We start from the raw sequence: 18,547 nt of genomic DNA, 5'->3' as shown, positions 1-18,547 counted from the left end.
CAGAACACCTATCCACTTGAATGCCAATTATCTTAGGCTCCCTCCTCCCTAGTCCTCTTTTTTCCCAGGTTCCTTCTCTCCTTCCCCCAAAGAACCCAGGGCAAGTTCCATTTCTCTGCTGAAGCTGATCTTGGTGCTGCCTTTGGTGTCTGCCTCTGACTGCTGCCACATCCTTTACTCATCTCTATGTGGAAAGAGATGGCCCTGTGGGAGCCAAATGTTGAGGAGTTGAGGGTCAGCTGGGCCTTGTGTGCCACATATGGGGCAGATGACAGCTCCCTCCTCCTAGACAGCAGGTTGGGCTCCAGGGTTTTTGGTCTTAAAGAACTAGATGGCTTTCCTTTCTGCTTGCAGCTGTTTATTTTTCTAGCTGGAAAGGGTTGGTAGTCCCAACAGCCTGGAACTCAGGGGAGGGGTGTGAGGGTGTTCAGGCCCCCTAGGACTCCCCCGTAGGGTGGTAGATGTGGTCTAGATCCTTCTCCGGCCCCCGAAGCACCTGGCGAGACAGCATTGCCCTCAAAAGGGGCTCTTCCTTGACCTGAATCTCCTCAGATGCAGGATGATACAGACTGTCAAGGTCAGGCTCAGGACCCTGCTGGGGTCTCCGAAAACGACTCAGCATGTCCTCAGTCTCCACCCTGGCACTGTTGCCTGAGAAGGCAGATGGAACCATAGCCTCAGTTTCCCTTATGAGACTCTCCCTTTCACCCAGTTCAAACTGGATCATCCTCCAACTGAACCCAATGGGACAGACTCCTCCTGCTGTGGCCTTGATCCTACCCTGACCTGGCTTCTTGATGAATGCAGGCTTTGACTTTGGCACATGGAGCAGATCCACCAGCTGGTCATCCTTCTCCAGATGCTGAAAGGTGTGATTGCCCCAGGTCCTTCCCACATACCTAGGTCAGGTTCAGAGCAGGTGCAGAGAGGTAGTCACCACCCCCCCGGGCCTTGTGAAGTCACTTCAGCCCACTGCCTATCAACTGGCCCAGGAGCTTTAGATAAGCAGCTACTTAGACCTCCCTGCTGAACCCTTGAGCCACTAAAGGTGGGAGGTGGAAAGATCAGAGCCTCCCAGAGTGAAGGATGGCTAGGCATAGTGCTGCATGCCTATAATTCCAGTACTCAAGAGGTTGAGGCTGGAGGATCACTGTGAGTTCAAGGCCAGCTGGGCTACATTGTGAATTCAAAGCCACTGTGAATTATACAACAAGACCTTGTCTCAAAAACAAAACAAAACACCAGAATGAGGGTGGTCAGAAACCATCCTGGTCTAACACTGAGTCTTTCCAGGCATTGCAGAGGAGCTGATAGGGAACGTGGCCCAGAACCCCCATGCATCTATCTTCTGAGCCTGGAACTTGCTGCTAATGGATCACTGTGAGGCCCAAGCATGGCCTTCTCCTTGAAGCAGCGGGACAGTATTATTCTTTGTCTACCCAGTGTACCTACATCCAAGAAGGGACCGTAAAGAATAGGCCAAGTTTTGAGGGAGAACGTTAAGGGAGCACCTGGGGCACTTACTTCTCTGTGTCCTGCTCAGAGATCCAATGCTTGCCTTTGGTCTTGTTAGGCACCTGGAAGAGTGAGTCACAGGTGTGGCCTTTGCCAATCATAGGTCCACGGTCAAACGATACCTGCTGCAAGGCCCAAGTGAGACTACAGGGAGAGTCTAGCCTGAAGGTGACCTCCAGGGATAATGAAGATTGCAGGCAAGGAGAGTTGTGCCATTAATCTATCCCCAAATGACCTACCCACTTTGATTCCTTACCAGTCCTGGGGAAGGCCAGCTTATTCAGACAGGCATTAGAACATTGCTTTCTGGATCCAAGCCCCTACACTACCCCCAGTCCTCTGAGTACTGCCTGCTTTGTGTAAAGGCAATCCCTGCACCCCACCTCCCTGGCTGGTAATCTAGAGACAGGGTCAGTCCTTGTGAGTCCAGCACCCTGTGGGCCAAAGTAAAGTGAGAAGAGCACAGCAAACTGGGCTCCCTGAGGAGTCTCCAGCTCCAGGCACTGTAAAGAGGCTGTGATGGGATCTCCCTCTTCTTGTTTGCTCTCAGCTGTGCAGGCTTAGCAGCTTTCACCCAGGGCAGGAACCATGCACAGTCCCAGCCCAGGCTGCCATTAACCAGCACATCTGAATTCCCTGCCCACACGGGGTCTTCCTAGGTGCCATCAATGCCCATGCATCCCACCTGGGTAAAATAGGATGTCATGAGGCCTTGGAGACCCTAGTGGAAAGACCCCATCTTAAGGCCATACCTCAGCAACCAGCCACTTTGCATTCCCAATCATGTCTGTGCTCTGCCTCCACTCTCCTAGGCAGCTTGAGGTAGCTGGTGATGGGCACTGAGACTACTTCTCAGTATTCCCTGCTGGCTGGAGCATAGAGTGACAGCCATGGGTGGGGGCCAGACAGAGGGACCTACATACCTGGGGTGCTGGGATTGCACCAGCTTCCTGCAGCAGCGCAGCCACCAGACAGGTAATCAGGAAAAGCCTGGGAGACCAAGGAAGGGGTGTGAGTCTGGAAAGGGGCTGCCCTGCCCATGAGCACCCCTCTCAACTCTATCCTGACAGGACCTGGATGAGCAGCTGGAGGGGCTCTAGTCAGTTTATAATGCTTCATTTCATAGAAAAAGACTTCATTTCATAGAAAAACAGACAGATGAGACATTCAGCCACCAGCCTGCTCCCATGTGTCAGCCTGGGACCACTTCACTCCCCATTTACTGCACCCTACAACCTGAGGAGACCCCCTGAAGCAGCCAGTGGCAATGCTGAGGACTCGAGAGGCCACACAGACACATGTAAATGGACTTTGCATAGGTGCTTATATTACATGGGAGTTGGCTGAGTCGCAGAGGTTCATAGTACCTTCCCTTAGGACACCTCAACCCTTGCTGGCTCCCACGTACCACTTATTTTTGATTCTCACTCTGAATCTTTGACCATCACAGCTTGGTATCTCCTGCTTCTCCCAGGGGGTCCCACAGTAAGGCACTCTAGTGCATACCTGAGGGCCACTGGAGCTCACACATAGAATGCAGACAGAAAAGTGTTAGAGAACCTCAGAGAAGTGAGGAAGGTTGCACCCATCCCTGTCCACCTGGAAGAGTGTTCCAGGGCCCGCCGCTAAACATGGTCTGACACAGTAGTCTGTAAACAGAGGGCCCTCCCTCCCAGACTTTCCCGAGAACCAGGCCTGGGGTCGTGAGCCTCCAGAGACAGTCTCTGAGCCAGGGCTCCTGTACCTGCAGCCAAGGTGCTCCTGATCACACCCTGGCCAGTGGCAAGCTGCCACATTTTGGTGGTTAGGGGTTCAGGGTCTCTGATATCACCTTCTCATGGTTGGGTCCCCTTCTCAGTATCCAGGTGCTCTGGAGTGCTGTAGTCGAAGATCCAGGGGTTATGTGCCTGGCCCAGTTCCTCCCCATCCGTCTGCTTATGGTTTTATTGCCCCCACATGGGTGTGTCTGTTCAGAGGTCAGTAGTCAACAATCCTGCAGCTCTAGTGGCTGGGCTCATGGCTTCTCAGCCCTACTCCAGTCTGGGTCCTGGGCCCAGACACCTGAGCTGCCCCTGAGGTACCTACTGCCCCATCTGAAGAGGTTACTGGCCATCCACTCTACCTGCCTGTCTCAACAAGACCCATTCACTCACTGAGCACTTCAGCATTGAATTTTACACACACACACACACACACACACACACACACACACACACACGACCATGAGACCCTTATCTCCCAACAGAATCACCCACTCTCACACCTACTCCTGTCCTCCCCTCAGGCCACACCAGCTGAAGAATCCCACATGAGCAAGATCTTGGAGATGGGACATTGGCAGAAGCCACCAACCCCAGACTGGACTGATGCCACCTTACACACTGTGGTTGACTGGAATTGTGAAGCCTGAGGAGCCATCTCACTCTGCTCTCCAGTGGCCTTCTGTAGCCCCTCAAGAGGACCAGCCCTTGGGCAGCTGCTGCCATGGGGGCTGAGGCACTACCCTGCCAGGCTCCTCTGACTGAAATGGGATTCCAACAGGATGGGGTAAAGATCATGAAAGATAATTCCAGGCTGTGGACCTTGATCCATGGCATAGGAGCAATTGAAAGTGATTGTTCCAAGTGATTATACTAGAATGGAAGGAAGTGTGCCTGTATCACTTGCACCCAACCTGCAGATCCAGATGGGTGGGCACAGTGCCCACATGGGGGGAGCAGCATATATCAGTGGCTCTGGAAGCTGGGACAACAGATAGCAATGATAGCAAGCCAACAAGAGCTTTGGGGAGACCAGGATTTGTGAAACCACGGAGGCCTTGGTGCACCCCACACATCTGAGCTGACAGAGAGACACAAACTCTACTCATAATTCCAACCTTGCCTGGCACCCCCTGTCCTCCCTAGCCCCACCATGCTTTCTTGACCTCCACTACCACGTTTTCTACCATGCAGTCCCCTATGCCCCTTTCTCAGATGACCTCATTCTCCCCATCCCTCCCCACTCTCCTCCATTCTTCCTCTTGCCTTCTCCAACCTCCTCCTGCCCCTCTCTCAGCTCCTCATTCTCATCCCTTCTCTCCACCCACCCCTTTTATTCCAGCTCTTCCTGTCCCTCCCTGTTCACTGCACTCCCTCCTCTTCTCTCCCCACCCTTTCCCTCATTCCCAGCCTGTGCTCCCCATCCCTCTGGCCATAGCAAGCCTGTGGACCCCTGAAGAGAAAGCATAGAAGTCCTGAAAGGAAGGTGTTAATACCATCTAAAAACCAATGTGCCCAGAGTCACACACCAGCCTGTTCATAGGACCAGCCCCAAACAGAGCCCACAGACTGAGATAAGTATGCCTCTGCCCAAAGCAGACACAAAGGATCCTGGGAGCTGGGCTGAACAAAAACAAATAAATTGTACTGCACTAGGAGAAAGACAGCAGTGCCACGTGACAGGAGGGAAGCAGCCCACGGACGTGATTCAGGAAAATTAATAAACCAACAAGCAAAAGCGAAAACCCTTCTCAGAGTGAAAGATCAGGATTCAAAATGGCTGCAGTATATATCAAAAACATTTAGTATTTTTAAAATTAGCAGATTGTGCTTTTGAGCAAGTTTAAGTGTAAAATTGAGCAGAAGGCACAAAATTCCCATGAGCCCTTTACCTCTCACCCAGTTTCCCCCTTGTCACATCTTGCACTAGTGATGCATTTGCTGTAATTGATGAGCCAATTATGACATGTCTTCAATCTCAAAGTGCAAGACAGTCAAAAAATCAGGAAAAGCATTCTAGGAAAAATCAGAAACATTCAGGGAAAGGAGCACATAATAGAAACTACTTCGGAGTGGACTCAGATGTTAGATGTAGCAGACAAAAACAAAGTTAATGGAAACTACATTTAAAGGAGAGTGAGGCATGGTGGTGCACACCTGTAATCTGAGCACTCAGAAAGCTGGGGCAGGGGGATCACTGGGAATCTGAGACCAGCCTAGGCTACATAAGTTAGTTTGAAGCCTGAACTGCATAGTGAGACCCCTGTATCAAAAATACAAACAAACAAACAAACAAACAAAAAACCCACTAAAAATAAGATTACAAAAAAAAGAGTGTGATGAAATGAGTTAAGTGACCCCAATAAATAATTAATTAAAAGAACTAAGTCGGTGTTATGTATCTGACATCCAAGCTACTTGGGAGGCTGAAGCAGAAAGATCCTTTGAGCCCAAGAGTTCAAGGCTAGCCTGGGCAATGTAGGAGGACCCTGTCTCCTAAAAACAAAACAAAACAAAGAACCAATGAGAATCCAAACTGTTGAAATCCAAAGAGAAGAGAAAATTTTTAAAAGGGCAAGAGAGAAATGATACAACCATATAACATCAGTTAATGACTAACTTATTAGAAACAGCGGTGCCAGCAGACAACATGTGAAGCAGCCCTTCACATCATCCACAGAGGAAACAAAGACACTCCATGAAACCAGGCCTGCCTGGATACCAAAACTAGATAAAGCTTTACAGACCAGTATTCCTCCTGAACGCAGACAAATTTGTTCTAATATTTTAATAATTGTGGGGTATGGTGGCTCATGCCTATCATCACAGCACTTGAGAGGCTGAGGGCAGGGGAATCACTGCAAGTTTGAGGCCAGCCTGGGTAACATCAGTGCTTTCGTGGCCAGCCTAACTACACAGTCTCAAAAAACTAATAAATAACTAATTACCAATTAATTGTGCTGCTATGCTGTGAATGAAGGGCAGCCAAGCTCATTATTGTAACAGACACACAAAAAGTCATCCGACAAAATTCAATACCCATTTATGGTTAAAAAAAATCCTTTTCACAAATTAGGGATAGGCCCTGAGTTCAATCCCAGCACCATAACGAATGAGGGATAAAAATAAAAGGGAACTTCCTAAACCCGGTAAAAAGGCATCTTCAAGAATTCTATGACAGGGCTGGGGATTTAGCTCAGCGGCATAAGTGCCTGCCTTGCAAGCACACAGTTGTGAGTTCAATCCCTGGTACTGATAAAAAAAAAAAAAAAAAAAGAATTCTATGAGAACCGTAGTTAGAGGAGGAGACCAACAGCTCCTTCCTCATATTGGGACAGAACAAGGAAGCCCACTTTCACTATTCATTCAGCACAGGTCAGGAGGTTCAGTGGATGAATGGATAAGTCTTGAGGACATGATGCTAAGTAAAATACTGTAACTCAGACACAGGAGATAAATGCTGTATGAACTCACTTATTTGCAAAATCTAAAAACATGGAATTCAGAAGTAGAAAGTGTAAAGGTAACTGTTGAGCAGGGCCGTAGAGTGAAGAGATGGACTGCTGCCCCAGGGTACAAACTGCAAGTGATAAGATGCACAAATTCTGGGGATCAATTGTGCAACATGGGTGGTAAAAGGTATGTCAGTTAATTAGATTGTGGTGATCATTACACAATAGGTACTTATATCAAAGTCTCACATACACCTTTAATGTATATAATCTTTGTCCACCAGTTATTTTAAAACAAAAAAACCTGGGTATAGGATATATTAATAATTCTTGCAATTTAAGAAGACCACCTGCTTGAAAAGTTTTCAGAACATCTGAACCAATTCACCAGTGAAAATACTGTATACCAAGGGATACCCATGGCAAAGTGCTCCACATCTTTACTTGTTAGAGTAATACAGATGTCAACCACTATAAAGCTCCACTACACACCTTCTTGGGTGGTTACATGGGCCAAATTGTCTCCCCTAAAGTCCTGTAATTAGAATTTGAAATTCTAACCCTAGAAATGTGTCTTTATTTGGAGACATGCTATTTATTTATTTGTTTATTTATCTAGAGACAGGGTCTTGGTATGTATTCCAAACTGGTTTTGAACTCATTATGTAGCCCAGGCTGGCCTCAAACTCAGTGATTCTCCTGCCTCAGCCTTTTAAGTACTGGGTTTGCAGGCATGTGCCACCATGCCCAGCAAGTGACAGGGCTTTAAAAAGGGCAATTGAATTAAAATGAGGGCCTAATCAAATAGGACTGCTGTCCTTAGAAGAGTACACTAGGACATAGACACATAGAAAGAATACTTTATCAAGACACAAGGAAGACATGCTGTCTACAAATTAAGGAGGAAGAAAAAACCAAACCTGCTGACACCTGTATCTGGGACTTTGGCCTTCAGAACAGGGATAAAATAAATTTATATTTAAGCCACCCATCTGTGGTAATTTGGTTATGGCAGCCCAATCCAAGCAGGCTAATGTGGATGACTATAGTAAAAGAGGTGATAACAAATGTTGATGAGAATGTGGAGAAACTAAATCCCTCATACACGACAGGCAAGAATGTAGAATGCCACAACCACTGTAAAAAAAAAAAAAAACACTGTGACATTTTCGTACAAATCTAAACATCAATGTACCATGTGAGTTAGCAGTTCCCTTCTTTGGCATCTACCCAAGAGAAATGAAAGTACATATGTATCAAAGAATTGAAAGGAACGCTAATCATCGTAACTGGTACATGACAGGGAACAATCCAGGTGCCCACTGATGGATGCAACATGATACATACATGCAACAGGTATGTGCTGATCCATCAACAACTAGGAACCTGAGACCCAAGGGTCACATCTGCCACTGGCACATCATTTGGAGTAGGACACACAGTCCACCAAACTCCTGCTGGATGCTGTCTGCATTCTGCAGATATCAGTTACCAGAGTGACTTGGAAAGATAAGGGAAGCCCAGGGAAGCTCACACAGCTCAGGGGTTCAGATGCTGATGCAAGGAGACCATTCTCTGGGTGAGTGAGGGCCAAATCTAGTTGTGCCTGACTCCTGCTGTCCCAAATGAGTGTCAAGCCAGGGGCTGGGGAGGGGCAGTCTCAGCACTCCACCAAGTCTGCTGGAGACCCAGGATTCCCAGGTGGAGCAGCAAATGCTCAGCTAGGGTCTGCTCTGTGTGGCGAGGCGGTGCGAATGTGTGGGAGAAGTGTGAGTGTCTGAGGTGAGTCAGTGTATGAAGTTTGAGTGTGATATGTGACAAGTGCGTATAAGGTGTATGTGAAGTACGTAAGGCACATGAGATATGTGTGAGGTGTATCTGGCATGTGAGTGTGAGGTGTGTGAGTGTGAGTGTCAGATGCATGTGGGGGGGGCAGGGACAGGTCTGATGTGGGAGGGTGGCCTGACTGCTGTGGTTCCACCTCCAGCAGGAGTCTCCATGGCAACTACAGCCTCGGTCTCGCCGCTCCAGCCCCTCGCCCGCCCCGCCCCGGCTGCGAAGCGTCTGGAACTGCATCCTCCGCATACACATCCGCATCCGTCCTCCCGCAACCGAGTCCTGCAGCAGCTGCCGTTGGAACCGCCAGTGAGCCATTTCCACATTTCTCCTTGTGGAGTGGGGGCGAAAGGGCCCGAGTGTGTGCAGGAGGAGTGTGCAAGAAGGGATGTGAGCAGTTCGATGTGCGGTGTGCGTGCGAGTGCCTGTGTAGAGTGCGGAGGGTGCTAATGTATGCAAGAACACTTCTGGGGATTTGGTTGCCGCCAGGGAAGCCAGGCACAGCCTCCCTCTTCCCTTGGGGTCTCTGCCCAGGGCCTGGCTGGCTTTGCTGACTGGAGGTGGGGGGATGGTCCTCTCAGGACTGGGGTGGGGGCGGGAGTAAGCTGGACACTGGGGGAGGAATGGAGGTGGTTCCCTCATGGGGTGCCTGGAGGCCCTGTGGGCCAATCGCAGCCTGGACGTTCAGGAAAAGCCAGGTATGGTGCCCTGTGCCTTGTCCTGGGCAATGCCGGTCAGTGGAAGTGGGTAAAACTGCCAGACATCAACCCACCTGGCCCACAGTGACCTCAACCCTCTCCCTGTGAACTGGCTCCACCCCTGCAGGGCTGAGACAGCCAGTGGGAGCTGTGCGCCCCCAAGGTGGGCAGGGGGCGCCAGGTCCAACTCTTGGTCAGTACCTACGTGTGGAGAAGGGGGTGTGGAGAAGGGGGGAGAAGGGTAGAGGAATGAGGAGAAGGGGAAGCAACAGAACTAGCGTTGGACCAGAGCACTGAAGCTCCGCTACCTGCACGGGGTAGGGACTTGGCCTTGTGGCAGGCAGGAGATAGGAAGTAGGAGGCGGTATGCTTCCAGAACCACCTGCCAAAGTGTGGATGCGAGGCCACAGGTGGCTGGTATGTGGGAAGCCACCAGCACCTGTGCCTGATCCCGGTTTGCTCAGGCCGCGCAACTCACCAGACTTTGCACCCGGAATCAAATGACCACCAGCTGTAAGGCAAGGGGTGAGAGCCCAAGAAGGGGAGGGGTGGTTTGCAGGGAAAGTGCGGGGGCGGGCGCAGGCCCTCCGCTGTTGCGACACTCACTCCCGCCTGGCCTGCACCAGCCGGCGCCCTGCGGTGCTCGCTTCCCCGCGTGACGCAGCATCACAGGGTGGTGGGTGATGCGCATGAAAGCGAGTCTATGACGTGACCTCTAGCCCCGCTTCCGTAGGCTTTCAACCAAGGGTCCCCACCCCCACCCATCTGTCTATCAGCCTACTGTGCATCCTGAGACGCACAGATGCAGCAACAGCAGTGCACGCGGGCGGGGCGGGGGGGAGGGTGCTGAGCAGACTGCGCAGGAGACCAGATTAGAGAACAGGGCGGAGGGAGAGGGCCAATTAGAAGGGGTTGGGACGCCCCATTCCCAATTTTACAGAGCTGCGTGAAGGAGTCCAGCCTGCCTTCCCATCGGGTCCTGTGACACTGACTGAAAGAAACGTTCTGATGTGAGCAGGGGAGGGCGAGCGATTGCGATTGCGCACAGATCCTTCCCAGCACCGGAAGGTGGAAGCAGATGAAGGAGATCTAGAGTCCTTCTTCACCAGTTTCCACCTCTAAGCCCTGGCTTGAGGTCCGGCCTCTGTTGCCAAGGGAACCCGCGATGACCTAAAATGGCCCTCTTTCAACGAACATCAGGCGAGCACTTGCTCTCTTGGCTCCCAGAGTACCTGAAGTAGGGATCAGAGCAAAGACCTCTTCACGGCCTGAATGGGAGTCCTGGATGGCTTAAGAGCTGAGCCCCACTGTAAACCAGATGGGTGCCTCGGGAGTGCTGTGTGAAGGCCCCAGACACCGCTCCTCCATGCCACCCCCTACCATTGCACCATCTCCCATGGTCATTCGACCCTCATCTACCCTTGCCTGCCCAATAGCCTCCGAGCGATCCCTAGGCAGTTTATGTTTATTTTCGATAGCTATTTTTCATTTCTGTCCCACGTAGCGACTTCTACATCCTGTGTCCAGAGAATCGCGTGATCTGGGCCAAGGCTGACTCACAAGGAATTTTCATTCCGTTAGCCGCAGGTTGCCCGCCAGCATCCCAGCGCCCTCCCTGACCCACCTGTAGAAGAATCTCCCAGCTGCGGCGTGTAGGGGGCGCTGCCTGACCTCTTCTGGAAGCACAGGGTCGGGCACTGTGTTACTTTAGGGAAACACGCTTCAAAGGAAGGGACCCCCTACCCAGGGGAGCCTGGCTGAGGTTAGGAGCCCGATAGAGCTACTTCTTTACCTCCTCTGAATGGCCTGCTCCTCTCCCGAGCCCTCACCGCTCCTTTTGCACACTACTATCCTGTGCATCTGGGAGGATATGCTGTCTCTCTGTCTCTGGGTAGGACACCATGACACTGCTGACTGTTCTGCAGGTATAGACATGCTTGAGGGGCCTGGCCGTTGCAAAATAAGAAACAGTGGACCCCTGCGGATCTAAAGGACACCGGGCTTTGTGAAGGCTGTGTCACAAATGTCGACAGCTGGGTGGATTGTAACAAAATAAACTTACTCTTTTACAATTCTGGAACCAAGAAATCAAAAGTCAAGATGTTAGCAGAGCTGTTCTGCCCTCCAAAACCCCCAGAGAAGGGTCTCTCCCTGATCCTTCCCGCTGCTGGAGGCCCTGGGCATCCCTTGGACGGCAGCTGCATCACTCCAGTCTCTGCATCCCTCTGCACAAGGCATTCTCCATACATCCAAATCTTCCTATAAATAAGGACACGGTCACCAGATAAGACCCACCCTAATCCAGTATGACATGTTAAATTGGTTACACCTATAGACATCTTATTTACAAGTAAAGTCACTTTTACAAGTACCACAGGTTAGGACTTGGCTGGGGTTTCTTTGGTGTTTGTTTGACATCATTCAACCCACAGCAAGCCCTTTGTTACATGTGTTGCAAATATCTTCCAGTTTTGTCTACTCTTTAAAGACCTGGTTTTTTGATTATGTTTTGTGGCACTGGAGATCAAACCCAGAGCCTTCACACTGAGTTATAACCATACCCCATTTTTATTTTTTTATTTTGAAACACTTATTGCCCAGGCTGGTCTTGAACTCTTAATTCTCATACCTCAACCTCCAAGACTGCTAAGATTACAGGCATGTGACACCACATCCATTGAAGGTTATGTTTCAATAAACACAAGTTTTTAATTTTAACGTATTTTATCAGTGTTTCTTTTTATGAGTAATGCTTTTATCTCCTGTTGAAAATATCTTTGTCTCCTGAGACCAAGAAAATCTTCTACTATGTTATCTCTGAGATGCTTAGTTGTTTTGATTTTCCCATGTATTAGCACCTAGAGTAGCTCTCTGTGTACAGTGTGAGGTAGGGATCAGCTTCACTGTTTCCAGGTGGATACTGGTTTATCACAAGGTGCTCAGGGCTATCTCTGTTGTAAAACAGGGTCCATGTGTGTAGAGTGCATCACATAGTCTGTCTGCCCTGCCTTAACAACACTTGGCTTCTTCTGCTATGTACAAAACAGACCCTCGACAGAAACCTCCCTTGATTTTCATCAAGATGTCTGCATGTTTCTTGCTCCGCCCTCCACACAAATGAACTTGCTAAGTTCATTAAAAACAAAAGCCTGTTGGGATCTTGTATGAGACATACAAATTCTACAGAGATTTGGGAGGTCTACTAAACATGGAGCTCTCTAAAACCTACAATCACCCATGATCATACCCTTCTCCATTGCTTAGGGGACTCAGTTATTTAACTGCCCTGTAACTCCAGTAGAAAACATTTTATGGCTTTGTATACAGAGATGCTTCCCATCTCTGGCTATACCTACTCTGGAGCACTTGCCATTTTTGATACTATTTAACTAGAATCTTTCTTTTTTGTGTTGTTTTGTTTGCTTATTTGGTTGAGACAGTCTTGTTCAGGAGGTCTTGAATTCACTATGTTGCATAGGCTGGTCTGGAACTAGGAATGATACTCCTGCTTCAGCCTCTCAAGTGCAGGGATTACAAGTATGCACCACCATGCCCAGTTTAACTGGAATCTTTTTAAAGTCTTTTTTTTTTTGCCACTAACATATAGAAATGTAACCAACGACCTCAGTGGACTCACTTTCAATCCTTATTATTTATTTGTAGTGTTTTTTGGATTTTCCGCACATAAAACATGAATAATGATCATATTACTTAATTTGTGCAGGCCTCAGGTCTCATTTCTTTGCCCTGAACAGCTGCATGGCCGGAGACCTGCAGCACGCAGTTTCATAGAATTGACTTGGTCAAGGACATGTTTGTCTGCTTCCTAATCTCAAAAAAGATTTACATTCAATATGCTTTGTTGCAGGGTTTTGCAGGTTAACTGTTATAAGATTAAAGAGCTTTCTTGCTGGCTTTAATGTGCTAACAGGATTTTAAAATAATACCTGAACATCAAATCTTAACAGATAACTTTTCTGCTCCAACTGAAACTGATCAGATGATTTTTTTCATTATTTTTAATATGGTGAAGATACTGCTTTCCAAACATTACAACAATTCTCAAGATCAAATATAACCAACTTCTCATGTTAGTATTTTTTAATATATATCTTGCTCAAGTTGGCTTCCTCAAATTTCATTTGGCATTTTTGTTCTGATGTCTGCCATTTTTCTTCTCATTGTCCTTGCCAGGCTGAAGTCAAGGTTATATAGGCCTTCAGAGTCAGCAAGAATTTCCTTACTCTCTTCTCTGGGAACATTTTGTATGGTTGTATTGTTCATTCTTAACTGACCGGAAGATCAGCAGTGATACTCTCTGGACTTGGAGTTCTTTGTGAGATTTTAATCACAGGCTCAACTTTTTAGCAGACATGGGGCCTTTCTTTTTTCTCATAATTGAGTGTATTTTACTTGCCTACTTTGTCTATCATCAACTTGGAGGTCATCTGCTGCATTCCTTTTTTCCAAAAGGTCACCTTGGGGTGAAAGCATGTATCTTTGGCTTGCCCAGTGTTAGGGGGACCCTCTTATGAGTCCCATGGGTCTCATCCTGAAACACAGAGCTTGTCATGAGATTCCAGCTCTCCAAAATGTCTGGTCTTTATTTACCATTAGGATTAGGTTCTACAATTAGTGCATGGATTTGCTTGCAAACACCCTCTTTAAGTAGCTGTTCTTAAATTCCTGCATCTCCAGCAGGGATATCAACTGAAATACTAGACATCCAGTTATATTTAATTTCCAACTAAGTTGATAAATGACATTTTGATATAGATATGTCTTTTCTTGCATATTACATGGGACATGCTTATAGTTTAAAAGTACTCATTATTTAACACAAATTTAAATTTAACTAAACCTTCTGCATTTTTATTTGCTAAGTCTAGCAATCTAAATTGTCTCACTGCTCCCCAAATCTTTTCCTTTGAGTGGAATAGCTACCTCTGGAACATCCTCCAGAGTAGACGGGCTGGTAGTAGACTCTCCAGTTTGGGATCTGGCCAGTGATGCCATCTGTACTGTTACAGAGCTCAGAGGGTCAGCAAAGGAATACAAGTCTTTTCCTGTATTATTCCTGTTTGACCTGAGGTTGGCCTGACTGCCCACAGTCTGTCTGGTCCTGGCTCTAGTATGATGGTCACTGGGGCCAGCCTAGAGTTCTGTCCCTCTGGTGCCAGCTGACATGAATGTCCATAGGGCCAGTGGGAAGTGACCCTGTCTCTGTCTCTGGACCAGGAGGAGGGCCACCATCCACCATGGTGAAGCTGGGCTGCAGCTTCTCCGGGAAGCCGGGCAAAGACCCCGGCGACCAAGATGGATCTTCCATGGACAGCGTTCCTCTGATCAGCCCCCTGGATGTCAGCCAGCTGCAGCCTCCATTTCCTGACCAAGTAAGCAACCTAGGCAAGCATGAGGGGCTTTGTCCCTATTGCCTAGAAACAAGGAGTGTGAGTGAGGCTCATATAACATTTTCCTCCTCCAAGGCACCATGGAGTAAAGACCAGGTTGGGCGGAAACCCCAGTGGACCATAGGCACGGCTAACCTCCTGCTCAGTTCCTTTGTATCCAGACCTTCCTTTCCCATATGAAACAGGGGAAGTTGACCTGAAAATTTGAGCCCCCACCCCCTGATACAATCCAGAGGGGATTAGAAAACCAGAGTTTCCACCCTTTCCCTGATAACCATGGCGCAGAGATGGAGGATTTGGGCAAGTAACTGATGGAGGGCAGGCTTCCTGCAAAAATAAGTGAGAAGCAAAGAACCTGACTTAAGGGTAGCCCAGTCTGCCCTCCCAGAAGCTCTGGGCCTAAAGGACACTGGTAGTTGTCCTAGCTGGAGGTGAGGGGGATGATCTGTGCCCATGGCATTACCAGGCCTGCCACTCCTGGGGGCCAGGACAGCGCTCTGGAGATCTGAGTCGACTTCAGCTATTTCTAGCACAATAGTGGGTACTGTTAAGCACCCACTGGGGTTGGCTGCGATCCACTGGGTTTTGTCCCTTGGGAGTACACAGAGCTCAGAGCTTAGAACTGTCTCTATATACACCTCCTACATTAGGACCACAAGACTCTCAGAGCCAGCAAAGAAGTGGAAATAGACTTCCTGGAAGAAGAAGCCAAGCTGCGGAGCCACCAAGAGAGAAGTTGATTGCAGGGAAAGCCAACTCCTCAGAGTAAAAGGCAGTTGGCAGAAAAGAGGCTCCATCATAGGCCCCAGAGTGTCAGGGCTCCTGGCAGATCCATATGGCTCACCTCTTTTGGCTTCTTCTTGTAGCTACCAGAGCTGTGCTGGCCATCAAGACAGTTCTGACAGACAGTCAGCATCCACACATACCATGCTGAACACACTGGCTTCCAACCCCCTTAGTTCAGGGCTCTCCTAGATCCTTGTCAGCTGCTCAAAGAGACCATACCCATCTCTTTCTTTAGGTGGTCATCAAGACACAGACTGAATATCAGCTGTCATCCCCGGACCAGTCAAAGAAATTCTCAGACCTGGAGGGGCAGAAGCTGAACTGCAACCACCCAGAGGAAGGTCGAAGGGTAACTATACCCACCCATCCCTGTGGGGAGTCAGAGCAGGAGGAGAAGGTGCAGGGGAAGCACATGCTCAGGCCAGGTGGAGTCCCTTTGAGTCTCCTCAGAGAGGAAAGCTGGGTAGGCATTATCCCATTCCAAGGCCCCCTTCCAGCATTGGCTGATCTTCAGCTGCCAGCCCTGCCAGTCATCCTCCCAGTTGCTGGCAGAGTTCCAAGCTCCTGTGACCCTGTCCTTCCTTTCTTTCCCTAGAAAATACCTGTTTCCTCAGTGAGTCACTATCTGTTCTTTATCGACTTGCAGGCTAACTAATGTAGGCATTAGTAGCATACCTGTAAGATATTTTCTGTAGCATACCTGTAAGATATCTTCTCTCATCTTTTAATCTTGTATATTTTAATCTCTCAAACTTATGGCTTTAGTAATTTTTAGTGGCCTATTTCCTAAAGCTTCTCATATTTCAGAAGTAGCATCTACCCTCTTTCCATTAAGCCCTTGCATTCTTCTATGACAATGCCACCAGAGAGGCACTGGAGCCCTGCTGCACTTCCCATGTATCTATCCAGGATGGTACTAATGAGTACCTCACCAGGAGCCCAGTAGATGGCTCCAGTATCTGGAATCCTGCACTAGGCTAGCCACCAGCCTTTGCAGGTGTCATCTGGGCAGAACAAATTCCTACAAGCACCTGCTGGATCGAAGATTCTGATAGCAGATGCTTTTAGAATCCCAGAAGAGGGGCCTAGCAAAGTTTTGGTCCTGTGGTGTGGTTTCTGGACCCTTGCTCCTGGGGCTGTCCTCTAAGAGGCACCAGAACTTGGGGACTTGGGGCCCACATCAATGAGTGAATTCTCTTTCCCCTCCCTCAGCTGCCCACAGCCAGGATGATTGCCTTCGCCATGGCACTCCTGGGCTGTGTGCTCATCATGTACAAGGCCATCTGGTACGACCAGTTCTCTTGCCCGGATGGATTCCTGCTTCGGGTAAGGGAGTGAGGCCTGTGTCCTGGGCAGGGGATAGTAGAGATCACCCTGACTCTCCCACAATCCTCCCAAGCATGCTCTTGCTGGGAGCCCCTCTCCTTCACAAAGAATCACCTGGGGTTCTGTCGTGAAGCCCTGGCCTTTATCAGACGGAAATTAAGGTCCCCCATTCCCTTTCTGGTCCTATGGGCCCACTGACCTGACCCCACTTCTACAGCACAAGATCTGCACGCCGCTGACCCTGGAGATGTATTACACCGAGATGGACCCTGAGCGTCACCGCAGCATCCTGGCCGCCATTGGGGCCTACCCCCTGAGCCGCAAGCATGGCACCGAGATGCCTGCGGCCTGGGGGGACAGCTACCGTGCTGCCAAGGAAGCGCACAAGGGACCCACCCAGGCGGGGGCTGCAGCGACAGTGGCAGCCACGGAGCAACCCGGAAAGCCCTCCGCGAAGAGCGAGAAAGAAGAGGAGCAGAAGGCCACGGCCAGCGCTCCACCACCCGCACCTCAGTGACCACGACTGACGCCGTGCTGGGGACCCAGGGTAGGTGTGCCTAACACTGCACTGCTTTTCGGCCTCCCTCCTGCCTTTTCTGAACCGGGGTTCCTCTCCTTGCCTTGCCCTAAGCGGGACGTTGAGTAGAGCATTACATAAGCACTTGTCTTTCGACACCCCCCCACCTCTGAGCACGTGTAGGGAAACAGGGTTGGGGCTAGGGCTGGGGCTGGGCCTCAAGGGCAGAGCAATTCAGGTCAGGGGAGGGGAGAAGTGGTGTCTGGGACCTGGCAGGTTTGAGATGGAGGATTCAGGGGTGGAATAAGCAGATAGGGCCAGGACGAGTGGCAGGCCTTCCAGCTCCTCATCCTGCCCAGTTTAAGGAGTGGGGGTGGCAGGGAAGGGGTGTAGACGCCTGGACCTGCCCCTCCAGCTCTCAGCCTCCACACCTCTGTCTTGCAGCGTCCCCTGCTAGCTCCTGTGACCAGCCAGTCGCCTGATGCTCTCCTACCTTGTGTTTGTGCCCCTTTCCCCAGACACCATGCTGAAGCCTCTGCCCTCGGTGGGCCTCTGCCCTCCGTGGGCCTCTAGCTTTATCGCTTTTATGTAAGTAAAAACTGACATCTACCTGGGTCTTCATTTCTCCTGTGCGTCCTCGTCCACTTTGCTGGCCTGTTTTTCTGCTTACCCACAGGCCCCGAGGGCCTTGATGGACCCTGCTCCTGAAGCTTGGGAGCAGGAATCTGCATGGATGTGAAGGATCCCAGAGTCCTGTGCACCTGAACCTGAGGGAACTTCCTTACATGGACAGGGCCTTGTCATGGTCCAGTTGCCCTGGTTGGATACAGTGGAAGGAGTTCATGTCCACCCCAGGGAACCCAGGATCTTGGGCTGTCCCCGACTACTAGCCAGCCATTGCATGCCCCACCGGCTGCCTGGTGGTAAGCATGGTTCCCATGGCTCTCTCATTCTGCAGGAGCATCAGGCTCCCATTGTGGGTGCCTGGTCCTGGGCAGTACTTACTCTCAGTTCTTGCCTCCAGACAAGTCCCTCACAGGCCTGAAGGACCTAATGAATGAATGAATGAGGTACCTGAGTAGGGGTGGAGCCCTAGGGCCCATTCAGCAAGCTGAAAGCCCCTCTCACCCCATGGAGGTCTGGGTTTCTGGGGCTAGACAGGGGTGGGCTATCTACATCAGCTCCAGGAAGCTACCAGGGAAACTTACCCCAACTGTGGCACCATATTCTATCCTTGCGACCCTAG

At 49.7% G+C, this 18,547-nt stretch overlaps 2 protein-coding genes across 2 annotated transcripts; one reads left to right on the top strand and one right to left on the bottom strand.

Moving 5' to 3' along the window:
• Positions 1-336: 336 nt before the first annotated feature.
• On the bottom strand, positions 337-3,471 carry Prap1 (proline rich acidic protein 1). Its single transcript, XM_063245029.1, has 5 exons — positions 3,347-3,471; positions 2,439-2,505; positions 1,525-1,577; positions 787-899; positions 337-651 (listed from the first exon to the last, which is right to left on the bottom strand). The coding sequence occupies exons 1-5, from the start codon at positions 3,352-3,354 to the stop codon at positions 437-439; spliced, it is 456 nt and encodes a 151-aa protein (XP_063101099.1). The 5' UTR covers positions 3,355-3,471; the 3' UTR covers positions 337-436.
• A 5,243-nt stretch (positions 3,472-8,714) lies between these two features.
• On the top strand, positions 8,715-17,910 carry Caly (calcyon neuron specific vesicular protein). The gene is made up of 6 exons (XM_003479590.4): positions 8,715-8,872; positions 14,500-14,654; positions 15,694-15,807; positions 16,671-16,784; positions 17,002-17,331; positions 17,746-17,910. The coding sequence occupies exons 2-5, from the start codon at positions 14,520-14,522 to the stop codon at positions 17,299-17,301; spliced, it is 663 nt and encodes a 220-aa protein (XP_003479638.1). The 5' UTR covers positions 8,715-8,872; positions 14,500-14,519; the 3' UTR covers positions 17,302-17,331; positions 17,746-17,910.
• The last annotated feature ends 637 nt before the right edge of the window (positions 17,911-18,547 follow it).

The sequence above is a fragment of the Cavia porcellus genome, unplaced genomic scaffold, assembly GCF_034190915.1.
Source record: "Cavia porcellus strain 051 isolate PalLab524CR breed Dunkin Hartley unplaced genomic scaffold, mCavPor4.1 scaffold_2, whole genome shotgun sequence".
Lineage (NCBI taxonomy): Eukaryota > Metazoa > Chordata > Mammalia > Rodentia > Caviidae > Cavia > Cavia porcellus.
This window is presented reverse-complemented; position numbering and strand designations above follow the sequence as displayed.